At 35.0% G+C, this 17362-nt stretch overlaps 1 protein-coding gene across 4 annotated transcripts in view; it reads left to right on the top strand.

Moving 5' to 3' along the window:
- LOC110097515 (nucleolar GTP-binding protein 1) overlaps window positions 1–17362 on the top strand; it is a 41396-nt gene that overhangs the window by 2129 nt on the left and 21905 nt on the right. For 3 of the 4 annotated variants that reach the window (XM_028694052.1, XM_028694053.1, XM_020823912.2), the window contains exons 1-7: window positions 1063–1185; window positions 1613–1723; window positions 2141–2262; window positions 8995–9115; window positions 9221–9285; window positions 9374–9487; window positions 13074–13148. In XM_028694052.1, the coding sequence (XP_028549885.1) occupies window positions 1615–1723; window positions 2141–2262; window positions 8995–9115; window positions 9221–9285; window positions 9374–9487; window positions 13074–13148 (606 nt within the window). In that variant the 5' untranslated portion in view covers window positions 1063–1185; window positions 1613–1614. Of the gene's footprint in view, window positions 1–1062; window positions 1186–1612; window positions 1724–2140; window positions 2263–8994; window positions 9116–9220; window positions 9286–9373; window positions 9488–13073; window positions 13149–17362 lie in introns of those variants that run through there. The other variant, XM_020823913.2, reaches the window with a different exon arrangement.

Genomic DNA, 17362 nt, shown 5'->3' with positions numbered 1-17362 from the left:
GAAGTTGTCGGAAGTGAGTTTGGAGACTGAAAGAAGGTTGTGGGTGAGAGATGGTACATGAAGGAGATTGGAGAGGTGCAACTTACGGGTAGAGTCGGGTAAGGGAAGGAGGCCTCGTCCAGCGCTGTTGATGGGGAGAGAGTTTCCGTTAGCGGTAGAGATTGCTTCGACACTGTAATAAGGAGTTGGATATTGAAGATGGTTGGCATCCGGCGTGAGGTGAGTAGAGGCACCTGAGTCAAGAATCCAGTCTTGACTAACTTGAGCGGTCGGATTGGCATAAAGAGCCCGCGGTTGACGAGTGTCTGTGGGAGCATATTTAGGATTGTTACGGTGCCAGCAATTGAGCGCGATGTGACCTGGTTTGCCGCAAATCTGACAGACGGGTTTGGGACCGGACTGCGGAGCTGGAGCGTTGGTTGGGTAGGCCGAGATGGAAGGAGTTGTCGTCTGGTTCTTGGGCTTGGTGAAGCGACGATTGTTGTTGTTGCGATTTCGTGTGGAGTTAGCCGAGGATGCATACAGAGCGGTGGGCTGGGTTAGATCTTGTTGATTTTCTTGCTGAAGATGTATTTCTTCATTGCAGAGAAGAGCGTAAAAGGTGTCAAGATCGATAGGAGACAGCGAATTACGTATGGTGGACTTGAACGGGTTGTAGGAAGGCGGAAGACCGTTGAGAATGTGAAGCATGATATATTCGGATTCAATCTTGGAACCGGACGCAGAGATGTTGTCCACAAGGATCTTGATGCGAGTAAGATACTGTTGTACCGTGAGGTCCTTCATTTGAGTGCGATATAGCTCGTTCTTGAGCTGAATCACGCGGGAGCAGCTGGTCGGTTGAAGGCGCCGCTCAAGAACAGCCCAGGCCTCGTGGGCGGTGGAAGAAGAGATGATATAAGGTAGAGTAGTTTGAGAAACGGTGCAGAAAAGGGCTGAAAGAAGGTTGTTGTCCACCACCAGCCACTGGGCATAATCAGCAGAGGTGTTGTCAAGAGGAGCCTGAACAGTGCCGAGAAGGTGACCGGCAAAACCATTCGCGGTGAATTGTTTGAGGATTTGAACGCTAGCTGCTACGCTTTCTCCACCCGCGCGAACCCTCTCCACTCCCGCTCGACTCTTGATCCTACCCGAATGCGTCGCCCCTCTGGCCAAGAATTAGTCCTTCGTCACCCTTCTCTTCAGGTTTGTGAGTTCTCCATCTTCGTTCGTATTTAGTGCAGTATAGAAGCTCCTGTCCATGTTCTCCATTTTTTAGACATTGGTTCTTCGGTGTTTTGGGTTGGAGGGGATTCGGTTGACCTGTAACCAATGGTGGTTTGTTTTCTTGTTTATGAGATAAGATCAGCTTTATTTCATGCATTGAATTGCATTCGTTAGATCACCTCAATGGGCCTTAACTTTGACTTAGCAGAGCATGGTTTTCTCATTGAATCACCCGAGCTGTTACGCCTTTGGTTGAGCTTCTCATGACATCATATATCATGGCTAATAATCTATCTCCTCCATCATTCTCTCCCTCCATCTCTCCCTTCCTCCAAGACTCTTCTTTTACCTCAGTTTTTTTATGTATTTGCTGAAAAGGCTAACTCACGGTTTTTGAATACAATAGGCATGATAAGTGGCAGCAGAATCTTCAGTCTTATCCAACAATCGTGGATTCCATCGCCCGGCAAACTGTCCCTGCTTCGGCCAAGAGGAAAAGAATACCAGCTATCAAGAGGTGATGTTTCCTTGTATGCTATATTGTTAAATGTGCGATTTTTGCATGTTTTGTTTCTTTCCCCTTTGTACCTGTGATTAATTATCTTTAAGTTAATTTCGAACTTAAATACCCTTAAATCGGTTAGATTTTCGTTACATCAATCGAATGAATGTGTGCCCTAAAATTGGGCCCTTATATAAAGCATCTAGAAATAAAATTGGTAAACAAAACACAAGAAGTAACCTAAAAGATGCCTTTCTTGGCTAAAGAATTAGATGGCCCTAGATTATTTTTATTTTATTTTTTTAATTGACGATGATAATTGTTATACCTTATTGGTTGCATTCCTCTTTTAAGTCATCCAAGGCTTTTAGTTGATTATATAACTTACATTTCATGTGCTATACTTTATTTTGTTTTCCAAAATGAATGCAGTTACCCTTCCTACATTGCACGGGCAGGGTGTTTCTTTTCAGTATTTTCAGCGGAACATACATTCAGCTATTGGGGAAGTTATTGATAGTGGTCATGCTTTTGTATATCATGTTGGCTCTAAGGTACACATTATGATAAAGCTCAGTTTCTTTCATTAAGAAGTATGATTTTGCACCTTGGATAACTTGGTTTTTAAACATCAAAATTATCAAGGTAGATGGTTAAACTTTATCCTTGATTTACCCCTTCTTCTTAATTGTTCTGCAATCATAAAAATTAATTTGAACAAATAGGAATGTGTTAGTTCAATAATATATATCAAATTGCTCATGAATGGATGAACTCCTTGCTTCTATTACCCCATATGAAACAATCTCTTCAATCTTCAATTTTCCTCCTAGGATAACACTCTCGCTGAAGTTGGTGTATGCATTTTAATGGGAAAATTATAATGTCACAAAGCCTTGTAATTATACATCTTAATTATTCTTCACTGAAGACTTGAGCAATGATGATTTTCGATTATATTGCATCTCAAATAAAGTGACAATCTACTTCAATAAGTTTGATTCTTTCATGAAATTTAAAATTGATTGCAATGTAGATAACTATTTGATTATCACAATAAAGGATCAAAAGCAATGTTATTGTGAAGCTGAATTCTTTTACCATAGCTCTAATACACATCATTTTGCATTAAAAAATGAGCAATTATCCTTTATTCAACTTTAGTGCTAGATATAACAACATTAATATGCATCTTATTTCTCTTGGACATGAAATTTTTACGCAACATCTTAAAGTAACTTAACGATCCTCAATAGCTTTAGTATAGTTAACATCACAATAAGCTTCAATACTTAAATGATTGTTTTTACGACAATCAAAATATTTTCTCGATTTCCTGATACATCTTAAAACTAATTGGTCAACATCTCAAATTTTCTTCTTTGGGGTTTTGTTTATGCTGTCTAATCAAGCCAAAAACAAATCATAAATAATGTCAATTGGTGCATATAAGTTTGCCAATCAAATATTGATGGTTAAAAACATTTTGAAGCTTTTATCATTCTAGTTATTTATAGAATATTCGTTGGAGAGTCAGTTGGCTTACCCCAAGAAGACTGGCTTCAATAATGTCTGTAGCATATTTCATTTGAGAGAGAAACACCTTCCATTCCATACACAAACTTGATGCCAAAGTATTGGTTGATTATAATATTTTATTTCATCAATGTTGTAAGAATCATTCATAGTAAGAAGAGTTTCATCAAAATACATAACAATAATCATTATGCCACAGAAAGAGTAGCAAACAAAGATAGGATGATCAACATGCTACTTCCTACCATCATCTATAATAAACTTGCATAGTTTACGAACCAGCCATGTTGCTTTGTTTCATTTAAGCTATATATAGTTTTTTGAGGCTTGTAGATTTTTTTGTTCGCCTAAGCAAAATATTATTGAAATTGTTTCATAGAGATTTCCATCAAGAAAATCATTGTTGCCATCCATTTGAAGCAAGGTTCATCTTTGATTTAAGGGAACAAAGAGAAAAAACACATAATTACACCGAGTGATGGTGGGAAAGACTTTAAAGTAGTTAATGCCATAGACTTGTAAGCCTTCGACAACCAATTGAGCTTTGTAATAGTTAAACGATTCACTAGGATGGAATTTCAATGTTGGACCCAATGAAATAATATGAGATGTAACTCTTAAGTGGGGGTAATCGGTTCCCATGTATGACGATTAAAAAGGTCAGCCATTTTAACATTCATCTCATGCTTCCAGTTACGATTATATATTTCCTAATTAATTTGGATAATATAGAGAATATAAAAGGGCAAATAGACAAAAGGAAAATGATAAATGATCAAAAAACACAAATGAGTATTTTGAGTCGTTAGTGCTATGTTGTATATCTTTTTTGTAGAGTAATCGAGAGTTGTACACCCCCTACTTAGATGCATATTTAACAAAATGAATTGGAGGAGGCATATGAGGTCGAGTAATATAAATCTGTAAGGGAGGAGGGGTAGGCACTAGAGCACTAGGTGGATGTGGAATATTTGAAGATGTGGTAAGGTATTAAGTATGATAGTACCCAAAGGATGTGTCATGAAAGTTTATATCGGTAGAGACATAAAGTTGACATGTAGATGAATTGTAACAACTATAACTTTTTTGTACATGAGAGTAGCTTAGAAAAGTACACTCAAAGATGATACGTATGTGTGTGTGGATAAATAATTGAAAAGGGTCGAAGCCTTAATAATATAGGACTTTGTGGGATAAGTGAGATGAGCTCTACCTTACAAACCCTTTATTACTTATCTTCTCATATAGATATAGAATAAACGATTAGAGGAGCTTTTAATTGTCAAATATTTTTAAAATTTCATCCCTTACACCATTATGTAAACAACACCTCAGGAGTACATACCTTGTGGGATAAGTGAGATGAGCTTCCATAGTACAAACCTTTTTACTCTAACCTTTCCATTTAGCATAAATAATTATATGAGTTTTTTGTTGCCAAAATTCTATTTAGACTTAATACCTCACCTCAGCATAGGGGTGTAAGTGAGCCGAGGCAGCTCGAGGTCCACTCGTTAATGAGCTTATAAGTCAAGCTTATCGAACAACGAGTTCGAGCTCATATGTTAAACGAGCTCGAGCTCAGCCAAGCTGAGCTCTAAAGCTCTATGAACCGCTCGATTAACTTAAAATATATTTAAGAAATAATTTAACTTTGTCTTATATTAACATTTTTTAATATTTTTAATTTAATTCTATATTAAAAATAAAAATTCTATAAACAAATTGTAAATTTTAATTTAAAACTAATAAACTGAGCTCAATAATTGAATCAAGCTTGAGCTTTCCAAACGAGCTCGAGCATATATATTTTTTAACGAGCGAAGATCGAGCTCCTACTCGTGCTCTACAAGAACTAAACACACTTAGCTCGATCTGGTTGATACTCGACTCGACTAGTTTACACTCCTACTTCGGCTTGTATAATCTCAGGTGATCATAGATTTTGCCATCCCCAATATTGAGGCTATTCTCTCATGGGTTCTTTTGGATACTGATGCAAGCAAAAATTAGAAAAACTCTAATTTTTGCAACAAAAAATAATACACTTCCTAGAATATAGAAAATATACAATATACTCCTCTTAAACGAAATACAAGACCACTTTATATCATATAAAAATGACACTTACAAACTTATAAAATAAAAGACTCCTAATTGCTTTTCATCCGTCCAGAAGAAGGATACAAGTGGCGTCGAACTTGCAGAGAGAAGAAAGAGGTAAGAGGCAAAGGCGAAGGAGAGGACAAGTTCGCAATCCTTCCCAAGAAGTAGAAGAAGAAGAAGTGGAATAAGCTCTCAAGCTTTTCCAAAAAAAAAACCCTCAGGTTTTTGTTCCAAAAAACAGATTATATCACTCTCTTTAAATATAAAACATCTCATATTTATAGTTGAAAATGAGGCAGCCAAACAGCCCAAAATACCCTTAATTAAACCATTAAAAATAGGAAAATGAAAGGCCAAGGGGCTGTCCAGAAACAACACCCAAAGATCCACACAGAAAAACGGAAAAAGAAGCCAGGGGGTGGGGGGAGGAACGGACAACCAAAGAGGGAATCGGAGCAGCAGCCAGGGGAACTGGAAAAGGCAGCCAGGGAACCGGAACCAGCAGCCACAAGGGGAACCAGAATAGTCAGCCAAAGGGGGAGGAACCAGCCACGGGATGGGGGAGCCAGGGAGGAAACCGAAAGGCCATGGAAAGGGGAAAGGAAACCATGGAAAGGGGAGCTAGGTGGGGAAACCAAAGAGCCTTTAGAGAGGGGGGAATGAACCAACATAAATACTCAATTTATGAGCTTAAAAGGTAGTCCTAAATACATTAATGAGCTGAATTTAGTAGAGGTTATAAAAGCTCACCAAAATGACAACCCAAAATATTTTGAGCCCCCTTTGCCTACATCATATACTGGCTTTCAACTCCCATATCTTTGGTTTTTGACCTATCTTCCATTGTCAAAGGGCATAGCGGTGTTTGTTGTTGTGGTGTTCGACCTGTTGTGGTTGTGGTCATGGAGAATAACCCTTTCTCCTTGCTTCCTTTTCAGCTGTTCTAAAATCATCCTTCAAAGCATTGCTCTGCCAAATTTGGCTATCCTCCACCCAACTTGCCTCTAAACCCTTTGTAACTATTGTTGGCACTTCGACTTCCACCCCCTCATTAAGGGTTGGCACACTTTCCATGATGACTAAGTTCACCTTGTTCAATGCTCTTAAACATCCATATCTATTTCCCATGACATTTTTTGTTTTGGTTGTACAACAATGGCTTCATTTGGCACGTCATGGATTTAAGATTTTGGTGCTTATACACACATGACAAGTAATCATGATTATTATCCTTCTTTTACTTGTTTTCTCGACCAACTGTTGTTATCATTGATGGTTATCCCTCCCTTGTGTCTAGTAAAGGCTCCATCATTCTCACTAAATACTTATCCTTCTCATATGTTCTATTTTTTCTCCAATTTCCTAACAATTTACTTTCAATTTATTGTTTCACTATAAACTACAACCACTATCAATCCTTTTATCTTCTAATTATTTTTCAAGTTCGTATTATGAGCAAGGCTATTGGTGGATGCGTTGAAACTTGTGTTACTATTTGAAACCTAAGATGCTTACTTTCTTCTCTTTAATCATCACCGGGTATTAGTGGTAGTAGTAGTAGTAGTAGTATTGTCATTTAGGTCTTCCACCAAAAAGACTTCAATAATTTGTTATTTTCACCTCTTCTTTATTCAACTTTCATTATAATATTTGTGATCTAGGTAAAAATCAACGGTTGTTTTTTCCATTATTCATGTTGAGTGTTACTTGTGTTCCATTTGCGTGAGTTTATTATGATATTTGGGGTCCAACTTCAATCTTTAACCACATAAGATTCAGGCAAATGGCCACCTTTTTTTATATTCACTCTCAAATCACATAAGTATATTTACTCAGGTGCATCTTTGAGGTTTTGTCTGAGTTCTGTACCCATCTTCTATTGGGAAATAAAGTTCAATTTTCAACCATGATTATAACTCTTCTTATTAATAATACTTTAGCATTTATGTAGTCTCAATTTAGCTTATTTTGTGTTAATAATGAAAGCATTCATCATAATTCTTGTCCTTATTTGTCTTAATTGAATGGGGTTGCCCGTTATAAATATGGTCATCTACTCAACTTAACTTAAATCTTGATGATCCATATGAATGTTTATTAACAATTCTGGGTTGATGCAGTTTTGACTACATGCTACCTCACTAATCTTATCCAATCTACATCTTTGATAATGTTATCCCCTCTTCTCCATTCTTTATTAATCCCACTTTCCTATTACGCCTAGAGTCTCTGTCATATATGCTTTGTGTGCTTTTCTTTAATACCGGTGACAAACTCTGTCCTTTGATTATTGTCATATATGGTTCCATTTTTTTTGACTTATTTTTCTCATCAATTTCTATTTCTAAGATATACCATGAGGCACTATATGATCTATAGTGGAAACATATTTTGAATAATGAAATGACTGCCTTGATAAATTAACATAATGGGATCTGATTATCTTCTCCAAGCATTAATTCAGTCCCATATTGATGGGTTTATACCATAAAATTACATCTTAATATATTTATTTATTAATGCAAGATATGATTGATTATTAAAGTTTAATTAAATTATGGGATCGAATGCTTCGAATCCTCTTTAGTGTTTGACTCAACTTTGTTCTAATTCTATTGTTTATCACCATTAACTAAGGCTGGCCATTGCTGTAATTGGATGTGAGTAGCGCCTTCCTCTTTGACGATCTTATTGAAGTCGTTTATTTCGAGCAACCGCTAGGGAACGTTGCTCAAGGAGACCAAAGTATGGAAGCGGTGAGGCAAAATCCATTGGTATTCTACATGTGAAATGATATGGATTAAAATGCTTAAGATGGAATTTGGATTTTTCTTATAAATCCTAGAGTTTTAAAATGTGAAAATTGTTCTTCTACTAATCATGTGTTCTATGAAATAATAAAATGCACTGAGGTTTACTATTAGTTCATTTGGGATGTGGTGCTATCAAAGATGATCAGTACTGCCTATGTTTCTAGCTCAAAATAAATTGACATATATTTACCAAGGCATTGAGTTCACTGCAGTGTTGGTAGCTATGTAATAAACTGCAGCTACTTGATATGCATGCTTAATCATGAGGGGAAGTTGTAGCATGAGAAATATTTTCTTAAGAAACCACTCTATATATTGTTAATGTATTATGATTATTTCTTTATACCCTGGGTCATCATATTGATTTGTTATATTGAGTTCTCTATTATAAATAATAGGGTCCACGGTTGAACAATATACAGAAGAAAAAGATTTCCCCTCTAACAATCTTGATCATCGCTAGTACCCCAACCTAGATGTCATCATAGTTGGCTTATCTTGTTGTTTTGGGCTGTCTTGATATCTTAATTTCATTAACGTTTAACTTTCAGAATTTTTTGATGCTCATGCAACTAGAAGATGCTCAGCTGTGGGCTATATTTCTTGTGTGCATTGTATATGTGTTGGTCAGGTCGATGTTCTCTTGGGTCTTGTAAAAACATGCCATTTGCTGCTGCTCTTTTTTTCACATTTTCACATTTTGTATTTAATCCTTATTTAAGTGACAGTCAAACATTCAAAAGAAAATGAGAACAAATAAATGATGTTTGTGAGTTTAAGTGATATGCCATATGATAGAAAATTAGAATTTATAATGATATGCCACATCAGGAAAAACCTTTGGAAACACTAGAAACAGTTGGCGCATTTCAGAAGCTGCCAATGGTGATGCCTTCAGCGGATATACTTTCTTCTGCACTAAGAAAGACAAAAAATATTGCTGCTACAAAGGGTAGAAGTTTGAATCTTTACTTTAGTTGACACTTGACATCCCTAAACTTTGATTATGTATGATGTATCAAAAGTCAGAGTTGATATATCTGCTTTTGGTTTTAAGGTATTGCGAACATTGCCAAGCGAGAGAGAAATAAAGGTGCAAAGCAACTTGATGCATTAATGAAAGTGAGATATTTTATTGGTTTTGTTCCTTCCATGAAATTGGCAGCAACTTTTCTCGGTTGTTCATTTGTTTTTGTATTTTTTTTTCCAGGAATTAGCCATTCCTCTCCGAATGTACGTTGAGAGTTTTCCTAAAAAGCGGTACTTGCATCCATATGAGAAATCACTTATTCAGTTAACTTTTGGAGATGGCAGTTACGAGGAGGTATTCTACCTTGTTTGTTTTTAAATATTTAATGTCTTTTTTGTTTAGTTATTGGACTCTCGAGCAATGCATTGTTTGATGCAGAATTTTCATATACTTTCCCAGGTTCCGTTCTGTCATGTCTATTATTTTTCTAACAAGAATGGATGAAAGTCTTCAGATTGTCCACTTTCTTTGTTTCTTGCTAAAAGGTTAAACAATATAAGGAAGTTGCTTCTTTGGCTATCGGTTCATTTTTTTTATTAGGTGGATTCACATATATAGCACCTAAAACTATATCATTTATATATTTAACACCTAAATATCAATACAACAATAACAACATCAAGCCTTTATCCCACTACATGGGGTCGGTTACATGAATCCTTTTTCTCCATTGTGTTATGCTAAGAGTCAAATTCTCATTTAAATCTAATAAAGAAAGGTCATTTCTAATATTTTCTAACCAAATCTTTTTAGGTCTATCTCTACCTTTCTTAACATAAGCCAAATCCAATACATCTACTTTCCTAGCTGAGTCATCGGAAGACCGTTGTTTTATGTGACCAAACCATCTAAGGTGACTCTCTCTAATCTTATCTTCCATTGGAGCTTGATGAGGACATCTACATAAGCTTCTAGCGTGATGAGACATCAATGGTCTACGGTCATGATCTACTTTTGATTATTATTGTATTTGATGTATTTTGTTTTATGTTTTATGAGTCTATTGCATTTCTTTCTGTTTATGCCCTTGCTTAAGGGTCTCATCATGTGTTTGCCTTAGGTGCAATTGTGTCTTTGTATTTTCTTTATTCCGTTGGCTATTTAAAGCCTTCCCCTCTTCATGTGAGGGTTAATGAATGAATGAATGGAATGAATGAATATTATGATGAAATTTTCTACGTTTTACTCTTGTGAGAGTTTGAGGGTTCTTGGAGAAAGTCCCTTGGTGAAGGGCAAAAGCAATACCCACCAGTTGCCGGAACCGTCCGGGGCTCGTGGTCTGACTCTTCCCCTTGCTACCATCGCCGACCCTTCTTCATTTGTCCTAGCCGTAAGTCTTCCCCTCCTAGCCCCTCCCGCCGGCCTCCCCAAGCTCCACAAGCCACTGGTCCTCAATCCACTACCCAAGGATTTTGAATTTCAAATTTCAAAATCATCCTTAATTACGTTCCTAAAATACCTCATTGTTATTTAGGAAATAATCCTTGTTGGCATTCAATCTATTTTGAATTTCAAAACCCTTCCTAGAGAGTTAGAACCTCATTTGGAAGTTATTTCAATTTGAGTCAAATCTGAAATTAAAATCAAATTTGAATTCAATCACATTAATTCTATTGGGGACCACATACAATGAATCTAGACATGTTTCCCCTTTTCCTATGGCCGGCCCCCTCTCCTCCATGATTTATCTCTCAAATTAAATCTAAATCCCGCAATTAATACCCATTAATCCCCTCCTACAGCAGCCACCCCCTAGTGGTTCCAATTGTGAATTAGTTTGAATTCTAAATCAATTCCCTTCCTCTTTTTGAAAACTTGAAATTTATTTCAGGTTCCCTATTACGTTTTCCCTCTTTGTCCAAAATTTTGTATCCAAAACTGCTGGATTAATTCCTGCATTAATTTCTGGACGTCCCCTTGCTGCCCTGGAATTCCAGCAAAGGAAATTTCACAGTGCAACTGCCAGAACTTTCCCGTTGTTGCCCAACGTCTGCTGTTCAGATTTTCTGAGCCAAACAACTTGCTTTCCAGCCGCTTAGAAGGATCCCCAACCGCTGTCCAAGACCCCTAAGACCCAAAACCTGCTATCTAGACTTCCTTGGGTACTGTCCAGACCTCACGAGTTGCTGTTCCAGACTCCCTTGACTCAAAACTGCTGCTATCCTGAACTTCAGCCTCAGGAAAACTGCTGTCCAAGATCAAAATTGCTGCCGTCTTGAATTTCTTCACCACTTCCCGGCTGTTCCATGCTGCGGGAAGGCTCTTGGTTGCTGCCCACATCTTCCCCAGCATTCAAACGATCTTGTCAGAGTGTGCAATTCTCTTATCTTTGGGTAAACTCCACATCCGACTCTCTATCATCATAGTTGCATCCTTGATTGTGGTTTTATTATATTCATGAAGATAATGTTAATGATTTTCCGCTAAAACCGAGTGATTGTAAGAGTTGTGTGAGAGGTCCTTCATAATACCAATCTCATTGTTAGTCTAGGGATTTATGTTGAAAATCATTTATGGATGCAATGTTAGATTAAGTTACTATTTTACGATCTTAACTCATATGCATGTAATTTAGCCTAAACTTGTTTTACCGCTCTTTGTAATTTATCTTGTCGCCTAAAATCAATATAAATGATATAATTATTGTTGCTCCTAAAGTCAAGTGTGCAAGCTCTTACTACAAATCATTTTCGCATGATTGTTAATTCTACATCAGAGCTACTCCAACCTTTTCTCGTATATCGGTATATGCTCATTTCATAGAGTAAAGCCACTGATCCACATGAGCATCCTCATCTCTGCAATACTTAACTTTATATTATGCTTCTCTTTTAATGGCCAACATTCTGCGCTATAAAGCATTGCAGGTCTTAACATCTAAATATCAATATTTACACAATATAGCACTTTCTTATCTCCTCATGAAACCATGGTCAGAACCTTAACCGGACATCACTGAATGCCAAAGACGAGAAAGTTGCTACGGAATCTTGCTTGGATGGGCAACAGTAGGATTGATGACATGCAATCATAAAAAAGAAACGTGCAGAGCAAGTTGTGACATAAAGGGGACCGATGACAACGAGAAGGGGAAGGGGATTCATGGTCTTGCCATTGAAGAGTCTCGCAAACCGGCTAGGAGGTCGTGACCTGGGATTCATAGACAAATAAGTCGACGTTGTGTGTACGGCAATGGGACCAGTGAAGAAGTTGTGATTGTGAATGACGTCGTGGTGACATGATTGAATGGAGGGTGTTATTTTTGCTCACTATTTAAGGTTTTGAGTAATATGCATGTAAATATTGAAATTTAAGGGTTTAATATGTAAATGATATAATTTTGAGTGCTATATATGTAAATACACCTTTTTATTAATGTAGTTATCATGAAAACGCATGAATATTCGTGGAAAATTGTTGGACAAAAATGATCATTGTTTTTCAGTTCTTTGCTATCTGGAAATGTAGTTTGGATTTTCCCATTGATTACTTGAATTGAAGCTTTGGTTCTGCCATGCTTAATTGGTGATTATTTGAGCAGAAAGATATTTGTGATGAAGCTGTTCATTTATTTTTTTTGAGAAAAAAGCATCGAGAACTCTTATGAATTTTGTTGAAACTGGAATATTTGTCAGGGTTTCAAAATCAAATTGGATTGCAAAATATGAAGCTGTATATTCTACAAGAATAATTATTTGTTGTTGTCTCTAATGCAATATCACTATTCATGGCAGATAATTTTGTAATGCTCATTTTTTGTGTAATTTTTCAGTTATATGCATGGAATTTAACATCTTTTCTTTCTAGCACTGATAATAAGCTGAGAATTTTTATTGTTTGTGGATATAACTTTAATGATACTTTTGTAATGATTTTGCAGGTATTGAAAAGGGTAGATGATCTCAGAAAGAAGCTCTTATTCGTTGGAAAGAAGCATGCAGCCCTTTGCGCCCAGGTTTCAAACGAATTTTGCTTCATACAGTTTGAATGCTTGTATTTGCTTTACAGGCACATTTAAAATATAAGATCTTTTTTTTCCCTGGGCTATCAGAAAGAAGGAAGAATTGTCTCCTCATTTGCTTTTTTTTGCATGACTCATGCTTGTTTCATGCGTAGTAATTTAATAGAACTCAAGCACAGCGAATAAGATCAACTTCAAAATTTATACCAATGAAGAATTAATATAGTTGTTTAAGTTCTTATTTTTTCATTCTTGTTCTAGAACATTATTTTATTCACAAAAAGTATTGCTATGCCCTTCTAGAAGGCTCTAACCATGGTAGTGCGTATTCTTTCAAACATTTCACTCGTATTCTAGTACGCTACTTAATTTCTACTTACTTTTCTTGCTACATTAGATGTTCAAATCATATTCTTTGGACAAAATCTCCAGATATACCAGGCCAGAATCCTATTGGAATGCTTTATGAAAACAGAACATGATACAAAGGAACAACAATTAACTAAAAGGCCTCTGAGTGCTTTTATAACATTATGAGGACGAAATTTCAAAACCCATCACCTTGAATAATGGTTATCTGTTGGAAATATATTTTGGTGAGCATGCTCAACTTGTTAGGAAATTATCATCAAAATCACAAGAATTTTAGTTAGGCTATAGAAATATTTAGAGAAAAAGTTAAAGAAAAAATAGGAAAGCGATGCTGTTGTCTTTGGATTAGATGGAGCATTTAAGAGATACTAATAAAAATATTTTCTAGTGTAAGATTCAAAATCTCAAAATTTAGGTTTTTCATGAGGGAGCTAATGTTATGTGAGAAAAAGTAGTTAGTGATATTAAGAAGGTTGTAAACTATATATTTGGAGAACCAAAAGAAAAAGCTCCTAATAGTAAAAAAATGTTGGTAGTGGAATTGAAATGTGCAAGAAAATATTAAAAATACGAAGCTTTGTTATAAAAATTAGTTTAGATGTAAAAACTCAAAAAATTGGTTAAGATATAGAGGCCTATAGGGACTTTAAGAAAGCATTATGCAAGGAAAATAATTTTTCTTTTAGTAATTTATAAGATGGATTAGATACTAATGAGGATGAAAGATGTATTTGTAGGTTAGTTAATCAAAGAGACAAGATAAGTAAGGATCTAGTTCAAGTGAAATACATTAAGGATGGAGATCATAAAGTTCTTTCTTAAAGAAGGATATTCAACATAGGTAGATGAGATATTTCAATAAAAATTTCAATGAAGATTTTGAGAATACGGTTGCTTAGCACCCTAAATGAGAAATAGTGAATTTTATTTTTATCTTCGTATTGGTAAATTGAAGTTGGTGAGACTTTAAATAAAATGAAATGTAAAAAACGAGGACCAGATGATATTCAAATAGAGATATGAAAATACTTGGGAGATCTAGGTATTTCTTGGCTTACTAAAATTTTTAATATTATTTTGAGACTAAAAAGATATCATATGAGTGGAGAATGAGTGTGTTAGTTTCTATTTTTAAAAATAAAGGTGATGCACAAAAGTGTGCGAATTATAGAGAAAATAAGTTAACGTGTCATGCATTAAAATTATGAGAGAGAGTAATTGAGCATAGGTTGCGCCGTGATACTACTTTTTTCAAAATCACTTTGGATTAATGCCGGAATGGTCTACTATGGAAGTTAAAAGGTTTTAGGGAGAAATATAAAGAGAGTAGAGAGTATCCATGTAATACCCCACAGTACCTCTTAACAGTAAGATAGAGTATAACAAGAATAAACATAACATTTCCATCACTTAACACCTCTTTCATATCATTACATTTCCACTTACTTGGAATTATCATATGCTTTCTCTAAATCAATAAATATCATGATTGGATACTCTCTACTCTCTTATATATTTCTCCTAAAACCTTTTAACTTCCATAGTAACCATCTCCGCATTAATCCAAAGTGATTTTGAAAAAAGTAGTATCACGCGCAACCTATCTCAATTACTCTCTCTCATAATTTAATGCATGACACGTTAACTTATTTTCTCTATAATTCGCACACTTTGTGCATCACCTTTATTTTAAAAATAAGAAAACTAACACACTCATTCTCCACTCATATGATATTCTTTTTAGTCTCAAAATAAAATTAAAAAATTTTAGTAAGCCAAGAAATACCTAGATCTCCCAAGTATTTTCATATCTCTATTTGAATATCATCTGGTCCTCGTTTTTTACATTTCATTTATTTAAAGTCTCGCCAACTTCAATTTACCAATACGAAGATAAAAAAAATTCACTATTTCTCATTTAGGTGCTAAGCAACGCATTTTCTCAAAATCTTCATTGAAATTTTTATTGAAATATCTCATCTACCTATGTTGAATATCTTCTTTAAGAAAGAACTTTATGATCTCCATCCTTAATGTATTCACTTGAACTAGATCCTTACTTATCTTGTCTCTTTGATTAACTAACCTACAAATACATCTTTCATCCTCATAGTATCTAATCCATCTTATAAATTACTAAAAGAAAAATATTTCCTGCATAATGCTTCTTAAAATCCCTATAGGCCTCTATATCTTTAACCAATTTTTGAGTTTTACACTAACTAATTTTTATAACAAAGCTTCGTTTTTAATATTTTCTTGCACATTTCAATTCACTACCACATTTTTTACTATTAGGAGCTTTTTCTTTTGATTCTCCAAATATATATTTTACAACCTTCTTAATATCACTAACTAATTTTTCTCACATAACATTAGCTCCCACATGAAAACCTAAATTTGAGATTTTGAATTCTTACACTAGAAAATATTGTTAATAGTATCTCAAATGCTCCATCTAATCCAAAGACAACAGCATCGCTTTCCTATTTTTCTTAACTTTTCTCAAATATTTCTATAGCCTAACTAAAATTCTTGTGATTTTGATGATAATTTCCTAACAAGTTGAGCATGCTCACCAAAATATATTTCCAACAATAACCATTATTCAAGGTGATGGGTTTTGAAATTTCGTCCTCATAATGTTAAAAGCACTCAGAGCCTTTTAGTTAATTGTTTCCTTTGTATCAGTTCTGTTTCATAAAGCATTTCCAATAGGATTCTGGCCTGGTATTTCTGGAGATTTTGTCCAAAGAATATGATTTGAACATCTAATGTAGCAAGAAAAGAAGTAAGAAATTAAGGTAGCGTACTAGAATACGAGTGAAATGTTTGAAAAGAATACGCACTAGCAGGTTAGAGCTTCTAGAAGGCATAGCAATACTTTTTGGAATAAAATAATGTTCCAGAACAAGAATGAAAAAATAAGAACTTAAACAACTATATTAATTCTTCATTTATAAAATTTTGAAGTTGATCTTATTCGCTGTGCTTGAGTTCTTTAAATTACTACGCATGAAAAAAGCATGAGTCATGCAAAAAAAGCAAATGAGGAGACAATTCTTCCTTCTTCTGATAGCCCAGGGAAAAAAAAGATCTTATATTTTAAATGTGCCTGTAAAGCAAATACAAGCATTCAAACTGTATGAAGCAAAATTCGTTGAAACCTGGCGCAAAGGGCTGCATGCTTCTTTCCAACGAATAAGAGCTTCTTCTGAGATCATCTACCCTTTCAATACCTGCAAATCATTACAAAAGTATCATTAAAGTTATATCCACAAACAATAAAAATTCTCAGCTTATTACAGTGCTAGAAAAGAAAAGATGTTAAATTCCATGCATATAACTGAAAAATTACACAAAAAAATGAGCATTACAAAATTATCTGCCATGAATAGTGATATGCATTAGAGACACAACAAATAATTATTCTTGTAGAACATACAGCTTCATATTTTGCAATCCAATTTGATTTTGAACCCTGACAAATATTCAGTTTCAACAAAATTCATAAGAGTTCTCGATGCTTTTTTCTCAAAAAAAAATATGAACAGCTTCATCACAAAATATCTTTCTCCTCAAATAATCACCCAAATAAGCATAGCAGAACCAAAGCTTCAATTCAAGTAATCAATGGAAAATCCAAACTACATTTCCGATAGCAAAGAACTGAAAAACAATGATCATTTTTGTCCAACAATTTTCCACGAATTCATGTTTTTTCATGATAACTACAATTAATAAAAAGGTGTATTTACATATATAGCACTCAAAATTATATCATTACATATTAAACCCTTACAATTTCTAATATACATGCATATTACTCAAAACTC

Source organism: Dendrobium catenatum, unplaced genomic scaffold, assembly GCF_001605985.2.
Source record: "Dendrobium catenatum unplaced genomic scaffold, ASM160598v2 fragScaff_scaffold_390, whole genome shotgun sequence".
Taxonomy (NCBI): domain Eukaryota; kingdom Viridiplantae; phylum Streptophyta; class Magnoliopsida; order Asparagales; family Orchidaceae; genus Dendrobium; species Dendrobium catenatum.
The sequence above is the reverse complement of the archived record's forward strand: the minus strand, read 5'-3'. Positions and strand labels throughout refer to the sequence as shown.